The following is a 17,444-nucleotide window of genomic DNA, read 5'->3' on the forward strand; positions in this document are numbered from 1 at the left end:
CCAGGTTGGTGGGATTGTTTAATCGTCCAACGCTACATTTCCGGAAGCATGTATATCTTGGATTCCCATCATAGAATATATGTGATATCAGGAGATACCGCATGTATTATTGGCATGCAAGCGAGGTCGCTTGCAGTATTTCAAGGGTGGGGTGTGTCACCACGAGGTGTATTTTTCTTGTTGCCTTCCGTAAATAAGTACTAGATATTTTTATTTATTTTTATTTTTACTTGTTTTCCCCGGAACCCTTGAAAAGGTGCAAGTGGACATTGCATAAATGGATGCGGCCGAATAGGTTTCTCACAGCGAAAGTCTGGGTCGGTCAGTCTAGGACTGGTCGGGCCAGTTAGCACTGAATTCTAACGAGTATGGAAGCCTGTGTGCGCCAAATGAAGTCTGGGCCACTCGGAAAGTCACTTATAACTTTACAAGTCAGTGGGAACTAGAGAATTAACTCAAAAGGGGCAAACTAGACACATGGCGGCTCCTGGTGCAGTTTTCCACTTCCATCAGCAAGAGGGGGCGCCCAATTTGAGAGAGGAGGCTGATTTTTGAACACAAGTGACCTACAGTGTGTGTGAGTAGTGGGTGCAGGTCTACAGCTTTAATGGAAAGCTTGCCTTCTCCTCTGTCTCATGTAGCGCGATGACTTGCTCGCGTGCATCTCTCTCTTCCCTTTGGCACATATGGTAATGCCCCACGTGTTGGGCTACTCAGTTGAACATATACAGTTCTGGGGGTTTATGTGCGTTTGCCAAGGCAAGAGCCTTGTGAACAGGAACCGGATTAGCTAATTGCTAATCCTCCACAGGTACGCACAGTTCCATCGCGAAAGATTGCGAGTTCGGAGAGTTTTCTCGCGTGAAAACTCGTCCAATTCACAGGGGAACTGTCCCATTGCGTGCGGGAGCCCTTGGGACACGCGTAGGCGTGTTCGCTCCGCTAAAAACGATCCGAAACAGCGAATTACAGCCTGCTGTGTTTTTCTGCAGGTTTAGGGTTTCGCACCTAAACTGCAAGGGAACAACGGGGGAGCCAAGTGAGAGCCTTGGGATGCGTGTGCAGGCTTTTGGGCACCCGGCAGTGAAAAACAGGGAATTACAGCCTGCTGAAATTCTGTGACAGCTCACCAGAAAGCTTCCAGATAGCGAGGGAATCCGTCCTAGACAGGTGCTTTTGACCTAGAGGGGTTTTTGCGTCGTTATGTTGCCAAAATCAGGTCAAAAACCTGCGTTTTCAGCCCTCGCTAGGTTTGGACAGCTTTGTGAAAGCTTGTGCGAAGTGGGTCGGATCGTCTATCTTAATTTGAATAAAGAAATACCGAAAGGGGCGCCAGTCTTTGGGGCCTACAGGGTGTCGGTCTCGTGTGCACAGTGACATTCTGGTCGCTGGACGCAATTGTGTTCTCTTCCCTTCTCAGTGCTCTGTGTAAAGTTAACAGGTAACTGAAATAGTACCGCCCTCTATGTTGTACAGGCCGGTTGCACTCACAAGCGTTCTGGCCAAGGTGAATATCAAGTTTCCGACTTTCAAGGGTCTCTCCAGAGAGGATGCCAACGACCATGCTTGGAGATTTGTTTCCCTCTGCAGGGGTCATGGCCTCAAGCGAGAAGATGCCTATTTACTACTGTTCCCATCCACCTTGGATGGCTTTCAGATAAATGGTATAGTCAATTTGCAGAAAACCACTTTTTTTTTTCCCCAGAGATAGAGATCCTTCTATTAGTTAATGAACTGTCCATAGGACTACAACCATCTTTACTAGAGAGGGCTACAACATTGAACAATCATAAGGGGAGACTCTCCCAATGAAAAAACAACATATGTACGATGAGGCTAAATCAAGAGATGGGAGGAGGGAAAAGCCACTTAGGTGGACGGTAGTGCCATCTGAGCACACCCTGGACCCTGGTGAAGAAAGGCCCAGGGCACCAGAGTCGAAGGAACGCCTTTCTACGCTCTCGCATGCGGTCGAAGCTGCCCTGGAATCTCTCGAACTGTACCCTGAGAGTATGGATCAGCTCTAGTCAAAAATCTCGAACAATCTCTTTTCACTTAACTTAGCAAAATTGCCCTACCTACTTTTGTTGGAAAGTCACTTAAAAATAATAAGTGAAAAATGTCAAAAAGAGGGAAAATAGGCTAAATGCACTGGAAAATTCCCGTGACTGAATCTGATGGATTCTGAAGGGAATACTGATGATCATGCTCTATGCAACCAGAGGATATGCATCTATGCTAAGTGACTGGGCATGCACGGTCTACGAATAGACTTACGAAAGTGCCAGATCACTTCTAATCTAGACTTGACTGGACTATCATGCTGTAGCTTGTCCACGGACACATAGGTTTGATGTGTCACGTGACATCCCCTCCTTTTCAAAGTGAGGTACTGGTACCGAACTGTATGGCGTCGAGGGAGATCGCCAATAGCATCCGGAATCCTGGAAGGGACTCGTCACCGGCCCACTCTGATGTGTGGGTCGTGCGGTACTTGAACTTCATAAAGGTCTGCAACGCTTGCTTCTTTGGGCTGCGCCGAAAGCAACACAAAGTCTTCTGGGGCTCCTTCGATGCTTCAACTTCGTCTAGGGTCCTACTTCTTTCTCTTCAAGAATCTCCATGGTTGAAAAATCCATTTACAACACAAAAACTTGAACATATCTATTCCATATAAAGACGGAGTGCCAACCTGTTCATCAAACACATGCAAACAATGAGATCGAATCTTTCTCTTTGGATCTAGAGCAATCAACTGTGGCAATTCACAACGGAAATGCCCACGCTTGGTGCTCATACTTTCATGTGCTCTTTCTATAACTGTGTCGTGCCAAGGAAGAATCATGGAATGTGACTTCCTTACATACATACTTTTGAGCTTTTCATGAAAAATCCGCATACATTTGTGCTCATTCATGAGTGAAACGTGCTCATCATACAATATGTCATGGCTAATAAAAGGGATCACATAAAGATGCCGACAAAAATACAGGAAACGATCACGAATGAAACACTCGAACAATGCGTGCGTACTAATCATACGAACACATAGTACTTCCTGTGAGGGTTCTTGAGACCTAGGCTCGAGAGCCAAGATCGCTTCTTCTTGAATGATTGAATCGTCCTATGCGGGTTCTTTGGACCTAGGCTCGAGAGCCAAGATCGGTTCTTCTTGAGTGATTGAATCTACAACGAGGTTAGCTTCGCTAGAAAAAGCATCCACTAAAACATCATCCTTGTGAACAATCACGTCATCTTCATGCAAATCATCATGCTTGTGAGAAATCACATCTGGATCATGCAAATCATCATGCTTGTCATTATCATCCAAATCATTGGCATCCAAATCATCATGCTTATCATTGTCATTCAAATCATCATGCAAGTCATTGTCAATCAAATCATCATGCTTATCATAATCATGCAAATTCTGTGTGTCATGCGGAGAAAAAGAGACCGAGAGAGTCTCTTTTTCCCGATCCTGTTGAATCTGTGCCTGCATTTGAGAAAAGAGTCGCAACATCTCTTGCCTTATTGCTTTGTTCTCGCGATCTATGGCTGCCATTCTTTCTGTGTAGTTACGCTCTATGGTTGCCATTCTTTCTTTGTGTTCACGCTCTATTTCTGCTTTTCTTTCCTGGTCCAACTCCTCCATAGGAGTTAGTGCAATCCTTGTCGTAGATGGTGAAGGGGGAGGGTCGGAAAAACCTCCTGGTGGGGAAAATTCTTCTTCGCCTCTCTCATGCTCATCAACTCTAAGCGAAGTATCCATTCCGCTTCAAGTGATGATCATTCTGAAGTCGTGGGTTCTTGTGGGTTCTTAAGTTCAGGAGGAACTTGGGTTCTTGGTTCTTGGGGTTCTTGAGTTCTTGTGGGTCTTGAGGTTTTCTTTCGCTTGCGAACCGCGTTTGAGAAGGATCTTCTCTTCACCCGAGTTCTGCTCCTTTCCGCGGGCGTACCCCTTGGTAGCCTTGCGCTCACACCAAGGTTGCTTTTTCCCACCTCACGTCGATTGGCCGGCCGCTAAGTGCACGGTCCGCTCTCAATGAGTGAAAAGAGACAAGGGGAGGTTGGACAAGCCCTTCTTGGGATTCCTGTCACTCTTCAAAACACAATTAGGAATCGACACGCCCAAGCGAACTTGGGTTCGTGCGATCTCAACAAGCAAAAAAAAATTCTGTGGTTCTTGTGTTTCTTTCCTTGAGTGATACAGAACACTGCCAAAGCTCTGATACCAATGTTAGGTGCAGCGGAATGAATGTTTGCGCTTTGCTCAAGATGAGTGCTCCGAATTCTGCTCAAGGTTCCTTTCCCTTCTTATGGAAGGGCCGTTCTTAATGAGAGAATGCTATGATCACAAACAAAGTGAGTGGACACTATGCGTGCAAGTGTATGAGACTGAGAGATAGAGAGAGAAGAGAGATACGACACCAGAGACGTTGTAAAACCCTCCTCCGAAGGCCCCACTCTCGTGGGCGAGAGTGGTCTACTTATGATTGCACAAAGTGGTACAATTACGATGCAATGGACTGATGCAACCTGGGACTATGCCAGTGACGACGACGGGGATGACGACGACGACTTTAGGGCTGAAATCTGTGGTCTTCTAACTGCTGAATTTCGGGGCTGTTTCGGTGGCTGAAAATGACTGTTTTGGCTGCGTTTTCGAGGGCTGAAAATGACTATCTTCTGCAATGCTTCTAGGGCTGAATTTGCTGTCGTGTCTAATGCTGAAAACGCTGCTGCATCTGCTTCAAATCAGGCTGAATATGAAAACGCTGGCAGCATAGGGTAGCAGTAGCAAAAACGCTAGGCCAATCTGGTACTGCTGGTAGCTTTTGTGAAAAACGCTGGTGGTTTTGGATCTGCTGGCGATCAAGGGATGGCTGAAAATGCCAGGGCTGTGGGGGTGCTGATGGTATGCAAAAACGCCAGGGCAAGGTGTTGATGGAGAACAAAACGCTAGCGCTAATTGTCTGTGGCAATCAAGCAAGGCTGAAATTTGGGACTATCGGCGATGATCAAGGTTGAAATCGCCAATGCTAGGTGGGGATGCTGATGGAAACCAAAAACACTAGGGTATCTGTGGCGAGGATGGAGACCAAAAACGCCAAGGGTGCTGATGGGGGTTCGTGCTAAGAAGGTGCCTGTTGAGCGGGAAGCTCCTGTTGCCTCTTCTGCCAGAAAGTGCTAACTTGGGTTTGCTTATGCTCCCCTCACGGATTATAGAAGCCCTCGTCTCACCGTGTCCGCCGTCTTGGGGTGGCAATTCTCTTGAGTGATAGGGGATGGTGCATCTGGCATCAACGTGATGCTTGAGTTCACTATGTTAGCTTTAGGTTCCAGTTGTTCGATACATTATCTCTATCGTCATCTACTTCTAGCATCTTGAGTTCATTCACAGCACACTGCACCATCCCTGCACAGTTGAGCCTCGACACCCCCATTGTACCCGTGAGTTCTGGGCTGGAGGTGAGTGTGCTGCCATGCCAGAGTCTGTACTGGCTTCTTTAAGTTAGTTGATGTCCCATGCTGTTCAGGTTCCACTGTTGAGTCGTGGTGTTGTTTGCTTTGTTATTCATTGTCTTTTGTGTTTTCATTCTGCTGGAGTGAGATCTCACGCACATTGCACTGAGGAGCACCCACTGTAAAGAGCACGACACATTATCCCGCTACAAAGCTGCAATTATTTGGGTCTGTGCTTAGATCGAGATAGAAGAAGATTGTTCATCGGTTCGCTTCTTGTCTCTCTTACCGGATTGGCCTTGATAGTGAACGCGGTTAATCTTCTCGTTGGATGCTGCATGTAGGCTCTGTGTCCCAATTGCATCACATTCTACAAAATTTTCTGGGCAAGATAGGATGGTGCTCACGACAGCTGTGCACGGGTTTCCTGCTATCTACGTTAAGCCCAAAGAAGGTGAGGGATAAGGACCCTAGAGGGATGGCACCTGAACAAAACAGGAAAGGGGTTTTCCACACATGCCAAAATATGATACATATACAGATGTTTTGACAGCTAAATTCTCCTAGTCCCAGGCATGCTAAGAGTCCATGAAAGAAAGCTGACCAACTTTTTAACAAATGCTAGTTTGAGAAACACTACTTTATAGAAACCAAAGTTGATTCTTGGGTGCCACTGTCGCTGTAGGCATACCATATGATACAATGATTGATATATGGAGCTTAGGATGTATTTTGGCAGAACTATATACAGGTATGCTGATCAGACAAAAACTTAAATGTAATGTTATGCTTTAATGCTCTATAAAAAGTCAATCAGAACTCAAAAGCAATAAATGGGCATATTAGTAATGGTTGCAGGGTATCCGCTTTTTCCTGGAGAGAATGAGGTTGAACAACTAGCCTGCATGATGGAGGTTCTGGGGGTTCCACCTCGTGGTGTTCTTGAACAAGCTACTCGCAAGAAAATGTTCTTTGGTAGTTTCCTCATGCCTTACCTAATCTTTTTTCATGCCTTAATGCTGGCAGTTTTGTTTACAGTTTTTAACGTCATTGAAATACAGACAGCAACAGCAATCCAAGGATAGTACCAAATTCATGGGGAAAGAAACATTGGCCTGGAACCAAAGATTTAGTTACAGCAACAGCCTGCAATGATATGCTTTTTGTCAATTTTTTGGAGTGTTGTTTACGATGGGATAAAAATCAAAGAGCAGCTCCTGATGAACTGCTGCAGCATCCATGGATACTCGGGGTCAGCTCTCATATTAATTTCTCTGCATTTGAATTTTGCTAATTGACTTAAAACTAAACTTACATTATATTACAACTAGAGCATCGTCATACAAGTTCTTAAAGGTCTCAAGGAAACACTTGTAGTAAGGCTTTAGAGTCTGCTATAGAGGCATTCTTGCCTGTGGGCAGTTCACTCACAACAAAAAATTCTCAAGAGAAGTCTGCCCACATGTGCAAACCTTGTTAATATGCCAGTCAGCCCTCATGGCTTCTAATTTGCCTGTGGCCTGCAGGAATCACCGCTTGTGAGGACGCCCCTTCGGCCTGCCAACCAAGACACCAGCAAAAGGAGGCAAAATTTCTAACTTTGATGCTGATTTATCCTGTCATTTGTGCCTAAAATAATGAAAGAAGCACATTCTAACATTATTTAGTATTTTTCGAAAGAAATAAATCATCTGAGAAACTAAGACGCTTCATTGACAACAAAATCAATAGGTTGATCAAGTCCTTAGATGCACCTCCTCGATCGTTGAAGCAGTCCAAACAAATGATCACGGGAACAATGAAAAGCCTTGCTTCACAATCAGGCATGCTACATTCTGTAAAGCCAACACAAATCGCCGACTACTTATCTATACTGCCACCAATTGGAGAGGCAACAGGATTGAGAGATTTGCAGCAGAAGAGAAAGAATGGATGATGTTGTGCGATAGCAGAAGCATAAATAAAAGACATCTGAGGCAGAGATGGTTTCACACAAGGTGCTTTTCAGAGTGGCTCAAAATGGAGCATTTAGCTCAAGAGCAGGCAAGCGAGTGTGAGAAAAGGGACATCTTGCTGTTTTGAGCGTTGAGGTTGTGATATAAACATATATCTTGTGTTGTGATGGTTGAATGATGGCTCATATTCTTGGATTGCTACGAACCTCATCGTACCGACTTGTTCGGTAATGCAGAAGGATAGACCATCATTTTGGCTATAGCGGCGATCCTTCAAAGCTGTGAAACAGATGGCACAGCATGTGTGTTGGAAGAGATAATCATGCTCTCTTGTATGCGTTTTGCGGGTTTTTCAACTGTACATGGAGATAGTGAGCTGCGAGACCATTTTTGCTGGGTCCCACTTGAAATATTGTAACATTGTCTCTCTGCCTCCTTTGAGGGGCTTCATGAGGAGTGGTCAGGCTTACTCTTGCATGTAAAATTTCTCTACTGTCGTAACTTGAGAAATTAAACATCTTGTATATTTGAAGCTGAAAGGAATTGCACATTTTCAGTGAAATCCAACAAAACCTGACTATGTGCAACAAGGTAATCTTACCTTTCTGGTTAGTGAAAATAATCCCTTGAATCCATTTTGGTTTGTCCTATCATTTTGAAGTATCAAATTTTCAGCTTGATTGAAACTCAAATTAGGGAGATGTTTTGAAGCCATCATTCATGACTATCCAGAAAATCTAGATCGCAAGCATATCTTATTTTTTTCTTTGGCTAAACTTTTTGTGAAATGCTTCCTGTGATATCCCAAGGATGAGGGTAAGGGGTTGCTTTCACATGTTACCTGTGATATCCCAAGGATGAGGGTGAGGGGGTGCTTCACATGCTCTTTACGTTCCTGTTTGGTAGCAAGAAACACACAAATGGCCATGTTGTAGTTGCTTGGCAAGATAGTCAGGTGGTGCTAGAGGAAATGCTTCTTGCATCATGTGGTTTTCTGTCCTCCCACCATCATCCCGAGCAGTGGCTTTCACTCATGCCATCTAATATATCCTTATTGTATGACAAGCAGCAGACAACTCTCTTTTGCAACTACCTGTTGAAGCCCAAGTCAGGGATAATGATAGATATAAGTGGAAATTTGAGGTAAGGATAACTGAATCTTCAAAAGAGAACTCCTGTTTTGTATTCCACTTCAAACTTGTGTGAAAAGGCATGTCCATGTCCATAGTGGGTTACGAAATTTTTATGAATATTTGGAAAAATATTAGGGTTAAGCTTAAGCATGACTATTTCAATCTTGAGTGGGTAAGGTTTTGTTATGTTAAGTATTGCTATGAGTCTGTCAAAATTATGTGAAATAAAAGCAAAGCAAGGATCCTCGATGCAAAAAAGGCCCACAAAAATTTTATTTTGGTAAGAGACACATCAATTGAATAATGTGATATCTTGCGACTACATCCTTTGTTTCTTCACAAATTTCCAATATAGTTCAAAGTGTATGTGTTTCAATGCTTAGTAATTGTATATGAAGCAAAGATGTAGTGTGTACAAATAAAATCTCATAATAGGGTTAAGTAGACAAAGAGAAGTTTTAGGACTTCAATGCATTATCTCAAAGTACCTCATTTCTTCCTATGGTTTTTCAATGTTTACATGATATAAGTAAACTAAGAACTGATTGATTGATCACATCCACCCAAGACAATCAATCCCTAGATAATAAATACATGGCGATGTTGCTATATATTCTTCTATTGAAGTAAAAGTCTAAGCTGGGCAAGGAATTTGTCGAGTAAAGTAGGGTTATCAAGATGCTAAAAGTGCTCCTTGTATGACTGTGAGTTGTTATTTGAGCAAATTTAAGCCATGTCAACTTCTACCATAAAAAATTCTTTGAAGAGAGAGTAAATGTCATTCAAACATTTTATGATGACCACCTTTCTTCAAAAAAATAATATAAGATCTAGCTAATGTTATATATTCCTCTCTTTGAGTAACAATAAATATTTTATACTCACCATGATGCCCATTGTTATTCTCAAGTGCTTCTCAAGTTTCACAATATCTATGCCCATAAAACAACACAACTCGTGTCAAATTCAGTCTATATGTAGTTGCATATCTACAGTTTGCTAGAAACTTTGCCCTTAATTCTACATTTCTTATCCCTCTTGATATGCATACCAAAAAAATGACTTGCATCTCCCAAATCCTTCATATCAAAATGCGTGCTAAGTGACTTCTTCAAGATGCAAATCTCATCTTTAGACTTCCCAAAAATGAGCATATCATCAACATAAAGTATCAAAATGATAAGTGAACCATCGTCCAACTTCTGGGTATACAAGTAGTGATCTTGTTGGCTTAGTACATAACCTTGGGACTACATGTACTTGTTTAAGAAGAAATACACATCGGAAGATCTTGTGAAGTATAAAGCTAAATTAGTTGTTATGGGATTCAAGCAGAAGAAAGACGTGCACTTTGATGAGATTTTCTTTCCAGTAGTCAAGATGACTACATTGCATCTTGTGCTTGGACAAGTAGCCATTGAGGACATGGAACTTGTCTAGATAGACGTGAAGAAGGCTTTCCTTTGCAAGAATCTTGAAGAAGATGTCCATGAAGTAGCCAGAGGGTTTTGAAGTTGAACATGAAAAGCTTACGAGGGCAGAACTTGTGTGTGGATTGCCTAAGGCATTGTAGGTCCTAAAGCAAGGCTCAAGGAAATGGTACCAAAAATTTCACACAAGGCTTTCCCTCTAGCAACTCTGTCAGTTCCCAAGTGTCATTTGCAATAATCAAGCTACACTCCGATTGCATTGCTTGCTCCCCCTCTTCACGCTATCTTCCATTTGAATAGCCTCTTGGTAGCATGTAGGCTCACTACAATCAGTGATCAACAAACATTCTAACTGTGGCTGGAAACTCACAAGGGAACAAGATACTCACATAGATCTCCTCAATGTCGGATGGTTGGACTCTGCTCTCTCTAAAACACTACTAGTTGTAGGAACGTCACTAGTAGACTGAGTTGTATATTGATCTCACTTGAGGCCACGTTCTCAAATCTGACGTTGTGATACTCAACCTCTTTGATGGGTTGTTTGTGCATCTTTAACTCATTGAAGATTACTTGTGAGTTAAGAATGACTTTTCTAGATTTTGGGTACCAGAGACGATAGCCCATCTCCCCATTTGCAGCATATCCAATGAATATGCATTTGTGTGATCTAGCTTCTTGCTCTTTAGGGACATGTGAGAATGTGTCACACCCAAATACATGTAACCTTTCATAGTTTTGCTTCTTGCCAGTTCACATCTCCTATCGAATCTTATAGTTCAATGGTGTACTAAGCAAACAATTGATAATGTAAACTACTGTCATAATAGCTTCTCCCCAAAATTCTAGAGGTAAGTTTGCCATAGACAACATGGATGTGACTCTCGCTTGGATTGTCGTATTCATATGTTTAACAATGCCATTCTATGCAGGTATGTACATTGTAGTAAATTGTTGTCTAATGTCTCTTTTGCTACAAAAATTCTTGAACTGAGTGAAAACGTACTCTCGCCCATTGCCAATGAGAAAAGTCTTCATCTTCTTGACTCATTGGTTCTCTACCATTGTAAGGAATTTCTAAAACATAGCAAGAAATTTGTCCTTTAGCAGGTAGACCCACACCTTTCGAGTAGAGTCATCTATGAATGTTAGGAAATACAATGCCCCTCTAGAGATGTATGTGGCATAGGTTCACATAGATCACTATGTTTCAAGTCTAAGGGATTCCCTAACTCCCTATTCAATGGCAAAATGGTAGCCCTAGTATGTTTACCTTTAATGCAATGCTCACACAAGCTAAAATCAAAATAGTTTAAAATAGGTAAGTAGCCCCAATGTTGAAGTTGGTTCATTCCTTTCTAACTCATATGACTAAGCCACCTATGGCACAATCAATAAAAGGCATCTCGACAACATAAATGGAGTTCTCTTTCCCAGAAGAGACGTACAAAGAGTACAATGAGCCACACTTTTGGCCTTCAAGATGACCAAATTTATAAGGCCTAGGGATGTGAAGCCTGGCTCTCCACCTAGCCATATGTCTACATAAAGGCAACCCCTGAGCCGCTTCCCACTAGCCCTTGGCCTTACGTTACTCCCCGTTGGAGAAGTGTTTTTGTTCTCAAAAACAAAAGTGAGATATTTCTTCTTAAGAACTAGCACCTTCTTTAGGTTGGTTGCCAATATAGAGTTCGTAAGACGTCTTTCCACTTAGCTCATGCTTGACAATACACATGACGATAATGAGTATGTAAATCATGATAGTCAAAAATGTGCTTGGGTTCATGCGACTCTGTTGGAGGTTCAATAAAATCAATTAGATTTGGTGGTCAATGACATTGGCATCCCTATGCAAGCGTTTACATAAACTACTAACACGAAAAATCGGATGAATATGAGAATGCGCAAGTTAAGAAAGTTTGTAAGCCATATCCCCAACTTGCTTGAGTATCTTAAAAGGCCCACATTATCATAAGCATGAAAGGGCTAAATCCAATCATAACATGCTTTGAATTATTATAAGTAGACTCTAAAATAGGAAAATAATCTTCCCAATCAAATTTCTTTTTGCTAACGTATGCTCTTAAATATCGTCTAGCATGTAATTAGCATCTTTAGTTTGACCATCAATCTTTGGATGATTTGCAGTACTGGGGTTGAGTTGTGCTCCCAATTGTTTAAACACATTCCTCCACAAATGACTATTAAACTTGGGGTCACGATCACTCACAATATTGTTGGGCAATCCATATAACCTGTACAAAAGATTGTCAACAAATAATTTTGATAACTCCGGAGTTTTAATATTGGACTTAGTTGGAATAAACTTGCAAAGTTTAGTCAATTGATCAACCACCACCCATATCGAGTCATGAACTTGTACAATGGTTGTTAAACCCACAATAAAATCCATACAGATACTCTCCCATATACCATTGAGAGTCTTCAAAGGATGCAAGAGACCTTCTGCCTTCAGGTGCTCTATTTTATTAACTTGACATTTTTGGCAATGTAAGACATAGTCTTGAATATACCCATGTAAAACTAGCCACTAAAACTGTCATCGTGTGAGTGCATAAGTTTTGTTTATACATGTACTTGCACTAGGACTATCATGAAATTCATAGAGAATTTGGTGCCAAATGTCTGCGTCCGTCGGTCCACAGACTCTCCCCTTGTAGAGCAAGTACCCATCATTCCATCTTTGCAACTCATCACTCAAAAGAGGAGAACTGGGTGTGGAGGAAATAGACACACTGTCAACATTGGAGTGAGAAACTCTCCCTCGGTGGAGCGGGTACCCATCATTCCATCTTTGCAGCTCATCACTCAAAAGAGGAAAACTGGGTCTATAGGAAATACACACAGTGTCATCATTGGAGTGAGAAGGATCCCTCATTTTGACATGGATCCACACCTTAAGAGTACGCATCATCATGCTGATATTAACCCTTTAGAGATTCAAAACACTTAATTTGAATTATGTGACGAGAAGAGAGTTGATCTCAAACATACAACTAAGAGCATGAGCATTGTCCCTCATGATACCAGAGCTTGGTATCATACTCCTGAAGAGTCAACCCAACTTGCCTTTTGATTCTTTAAATCATTTTGTTGTGTAAACCATTTTATATTTCATGGCCCACAATTTCGAATTGTGCCCCATACACTAATGATGTTGCCATGTTTTCAAAGTAGACACTATTGCATAGATTTCTCTTTCATAAGCATAATAATTTTGCCATGATTTTGTTTTTCTTTCAAATGCAATTGGAATTCCCTCTTGTAGAAGGACTGCTCCAATAGCACGATTACTAGCATTCATTTTAAGCACAAAAGGATTCATGGGGTCCACAATAGCTAAAATGAGTGCAATAGCTAGAGCGACCTTGAGTGCATTGAACCTTTGCTATTAAGATTCTCCCCATTGAAAGGTATTTTCCTCGGCTTTTAGTCGGTCCATCTTAGGAACAAACAATTTGAGCATAGTTTTTAATGGACTGCCTGTAAAACCTGCAAATCCTAAGAAAATCTAGAGATCTTCCAGATTTTTTACAGAAGGCTAATTACAAACAACATCCACTTTGGATTTATCCATATGAAGGCTGGTAGCCAAAATTACATGCCCCAAATAGTTTATCTCATCTATCAAAAAGTCACACTTGAATTCTTTGGCTTATAATTTGTGTTGTCGAAGTAGTCGAACACCTTCTTTAGATGTTGTGAGTGCTCTTTCTTAGAGGCATTGTATACTAGAATGTCATCAAGAAAAACAATGAAAAATTTGCTCAAATATGGTTTCAAGACACTATCCATAAGTGTCATGACAATAGTTGGCACATTGGTTAACCCAAAAGGGGCACAACAAAAACCTTGTATCATCCAAATCTTGTTCAAAAATCAGTTCTAGGTATATCAATAAGCCTAATTTATACTTGATGATACCTGATCATAGATCTATTTTTGTAAAAATACATGCATGGGTGAGTTTATCAAATAGCTCATCCATTCCTGGAAAAAAATACATATTCTTAATAGTAACCATGTGAACCACAATAATCTATGCACATGTGCATACTACCGTCCTTTTTCTTCAATAAAAGAATGGGAGATGTCCAAATTGTAGAATTAGGTTGAACGAACCCCCGACTGAGGTAGCCAGCAAGATGATGTTCCACCTCAATAACCTCAAAATGAGTCATTTTGTAGGGTGGTTCAATAACGGGCTTACTACCTGCAACCACATTTATGCCATGTTGCACATAACGTGTCAACAATAACCTTGGTGGTAAGTCTTTTGGAAACACGTTTGTATTTGTTAGCAGGTCACCGCCACGATGGACGTCTGTAACATAGCTATTTGACACTAACATAATGTCAATACCAGGGAAATGACTCTAATGGGGCATGGAGATTCTTTGAGGGTGTGAAACTCAAGAAGTGAACCTATGGAATGACAATATCTCTAGCACCAGCAAATTTATCACTCTTGGATCTGGCAACCTGCCTATGTCCTACGTCACTACAATCAGTCAGCACATCATTTGACACTCGAAGGAAGTCCAAATGTTATGAAAATTTGGGATGAGGTCTAAGACACTAAGGGACACTAACCTACCAAGTTTGGTCGCAATCCTATGAGGTACCGGAATCACGATCCATCATGATCAAGGTCCTGGAAACTGTAACAGAACATACCAGAAAGGTCGCCCTATGGTCTAGGAACACTCTCTTATGGTTGGAATCTCCAAAAAAAGTCATTAATGTACTCAAAGCAATAGATATAGCCTACTAATGTGTAGTCGTCTTAAACCACAACAGAATCGACAATGATTATACTTGAATGAAAGAGCAATAGACAAGGAACACATTGCAAGTTTTGGAATTGGAATGTGATTACCAAAGCTCAAAATATGTTGATTACAATGCGCATGAGAGTAGCCGCTCTTAGTTGTATGCTCCAAAACTCAAAACTTTTGATAATGATAAGTCTCCTTTTCCCACTTTACAAAAATGAGTTTCATACCTAGGGCTTGCTTGGCCAGTGGTGGCTGACTTTACAAGGCTCAGACTCGTTATAAATTTCACAACTCGGATGTAGCACATACAAACTTAAGGTGCTCTGGATAAAATCAGAGACTCATTTAGGGCTTTCTTGGCAAGTGGCCGACTTTACAAGGCTCAAACTCATTTATAAATTACACAACTCGGATGTAGCATTGACAAACTTAAGGTGACCTGAATAAAATCAGAGACTCTCATATAATTACAAAGCTTTCCCCAAAATAGTGGACATCAAAATTTTGGGGCTCAAGATGAAGAGGTGGACTTGAAGGCTGCCCGTTTGGTTTGACTACCAAAATTCCCCACTTCCTAGTCTTTGCATGTCCTGTACAAACTGTCTTGGTTTGCATGTGGGTTGCCTTCATGCTATCCTTGTTTCTGCTTTGACAATTGCATGATTCATTTTGAATGTGGGAATTCTTAGTAATCCAGTGTGCGCTTCTCCTGTGTTTAGGTGGGTAAGTTGAACTTCTCAGCCCTTGCTTCAATTTCCACCTTTGTTGCTAATTCTTTGCAAGCATTATTACATAAATTTCTTTGATAGGCTATATGGTGGTCATGCAATTTTTTTTGGTCATGCGATTGAATATTGTAGCGTCGATCTCAAAGAACTTTGTCATGAATGCCTCCTTAAATGTTTGCATGTAGTGAGAGGGAAAAAATATGACTCATGTGTACATCCCCATGATCATGTTGCGGCTTGGAACCTCTGTCTCAAGGTTCCAGCGTAAGCCTCCGAGGTGACTTTTAGGAACACTTGCCAAGCGTGTTCCATTGTTGCACTGTCTTCAAATGCGGTGATATAGATTATAATCATTTTTGCAATCTTCACCAGCATCTAGCACGTCAGATCTGGGACATTATTCATCTGGGTGATGACCCCTTGTAAGTTGTTCACCATATAATTTTCTGAGGGTGGGTAGTGACCCACACTCAATGGAGAATGTACTCTTCCTCCTCTTTGTCGTCTTCCTTATCCTCAGATGTATGAAATTCTAAAGGTGTGTCTCTATTTATTGGTTTGAGTTCCCTGCTGAGGTGGACATCTGACTCTGTTTCTTCACTATCATATGTTTTTCTTGGAACTTTTCCCTCTTGATTTCTTTGCTTTTGGATCCATAGGGGTCCCGCCAATGGTCTGATTGCATGCTTTGATTTATGCAAGAGGTCGAGTTGTGACTCATCTTATGGCAATGGGTCTATCATCCCAAGTGCTTGGTAGGTGATTCTTGTTAGCACTGGCCCTCTGTTCATGTAAGTTTTGTTCTTTTTGCTGCCTTTGAGGTTGGCTTTGACTAGATTTTCAAGTATGTAAGTTCCCAAGTCACAAAAAATCATTCTTTGCTCTAAAAGCCCTATGACCATCACCATTTGCAATGTGTAGGTTTGGCTTGGTGTACCTTGGCGGATTTTGGACTTTGAGATGCTGGGATATTAGTCGTAGTGGCAACTTTGTCTCCGAGTACACCAAGTCCTTGTAAGTGAACTTGTGCCCTTGTTGCTTGACAAATGCTTTGTCATTATCTATGGATTTGATCTTGAGTAGCAAGTTATGATTTCCAGGTGGTAAATGCAGTGATTGGTTGATCATGTCAGAGGTGATCCAAAACTTCATTGTCTCACCATATTTATTTGTCAAAGTAGCCTTTGTCCTATATTGAATTGAGGACATGAGCTCATGTGCTCTCTGAAAGTCAGTCCCCCATGGCTATAGTCGGAAGAAAGCGTTCATTAGGAGACACCAGGATCCTTCGATGAATTCCTGTTGCTAATGCAACGTCCAAAGTTCCTTTGGAAAGATGGTAGTCTTTACTTTTTTTCCATCCTCGGCTTTGAATCTCCTAATAAAGATATTGGCAGGTATCTTAGCTAGCTCCTAGACTCCGATATGTGGGCTTTCTCATTTGAGGAGATATCCATCACTTGGTAGAGGGGGAGCTTTCCATTTCTTCCTTGGCTATCTGTGTTGCATTCTATAATCACAAATTAAAGTAATTAGATCTAGAAGTTGGCCAAAAAGTTGTTGAGAAAAGTCAGTAAAACTCAAACTTCACCATAAAATGAAAAATGAGCATAACTTGATCAAAACAAGTCCAAACTTGACCAAAATTCACTAGGACAACTATAGGCACTACGTAAGGTGGTTGCAGGTCAATTTTGTCTCAAGAGATCATGGATCGCGATCCATGTTGGAACAAAATTTGATATTCTCGTGAGACCATCTGGTAAAGTATGCTTTGGGGAAGCTATGGTTCACTTATTTTGGAATTTGGATTATTGGTTTGAAATTCATGCTAGTTTTTGAAAATTTTCTTAGATTTAAATATTTCTGGCATTTTGACAAGGCTTTTGAAGTTACCACAATTTGAAATTCTAAGTTTAGGTCTTCTTTGACA

At 41.4% G+C, this 17,444-nt stretch overlaps 1 protein-coding gene across 9 annotated transcripts in view; it reads left to right on the forward strand.

The window, feature by feature from the left end:
- Nucleotides 1-8,088, forward strand: part of LOC147433009 (uncharacterized) — a 101,533-nt gene extending 93,445 nt beyond the window's left edge. For 4 of the 9 annotated variants that reach the window (XM_086492756.1, XM_086492762.1, XM_086492758.1 and 1 more), the window contains 5 exons: nt 6,152-6,217; nt 6,325-6,441; nt 6,528-6,718; nt 6,993-7,051; nt 7,198-8,087. In XM_086492756.1, coding sequence (XP_086348882.1) covers nt 6,152-6,217; nt 6,325-6,441; nt 6,528-6,718; nt 6,993-7,051; nt 7,198-7,402 — 638 coding nt within the window. In that variant the 3' untranslated portion in view covers nt 7,403-8,087. Of the gene's footprint in view, nt 1-6,151; nt 6,218-6,312; nt 6,442-6,527; nt 6,719-6,992; nt 7,052-7,197 lie in introns of those variants that run through there. The other 5 variants (XM_086492754.1, XM_086492761.1, XM_086492757.1 and 2 more) reach the window with 3 other exon arrangements.
- The last annotated feature ends 9,356 nt before the right edge of the window (nt 8,089-17,444 follow it).

Source organism: Adiantum capillus-veneris, chromosome 20 (genome assembly GCF_014529385.1).
Source record: "Adiantum capillus-veneris isolate H3 chromosome 20, ASM1452938v2, whole genome shotgun sequence".
Taxonomy (NCBI): domain Eukaryota; kingdom Viridiplantae; phylum Streptophyta; class Polypodiopsida; order Polypodiales; family Pteridaceae; genus Adiantum; species Adiantum capillus-veneris.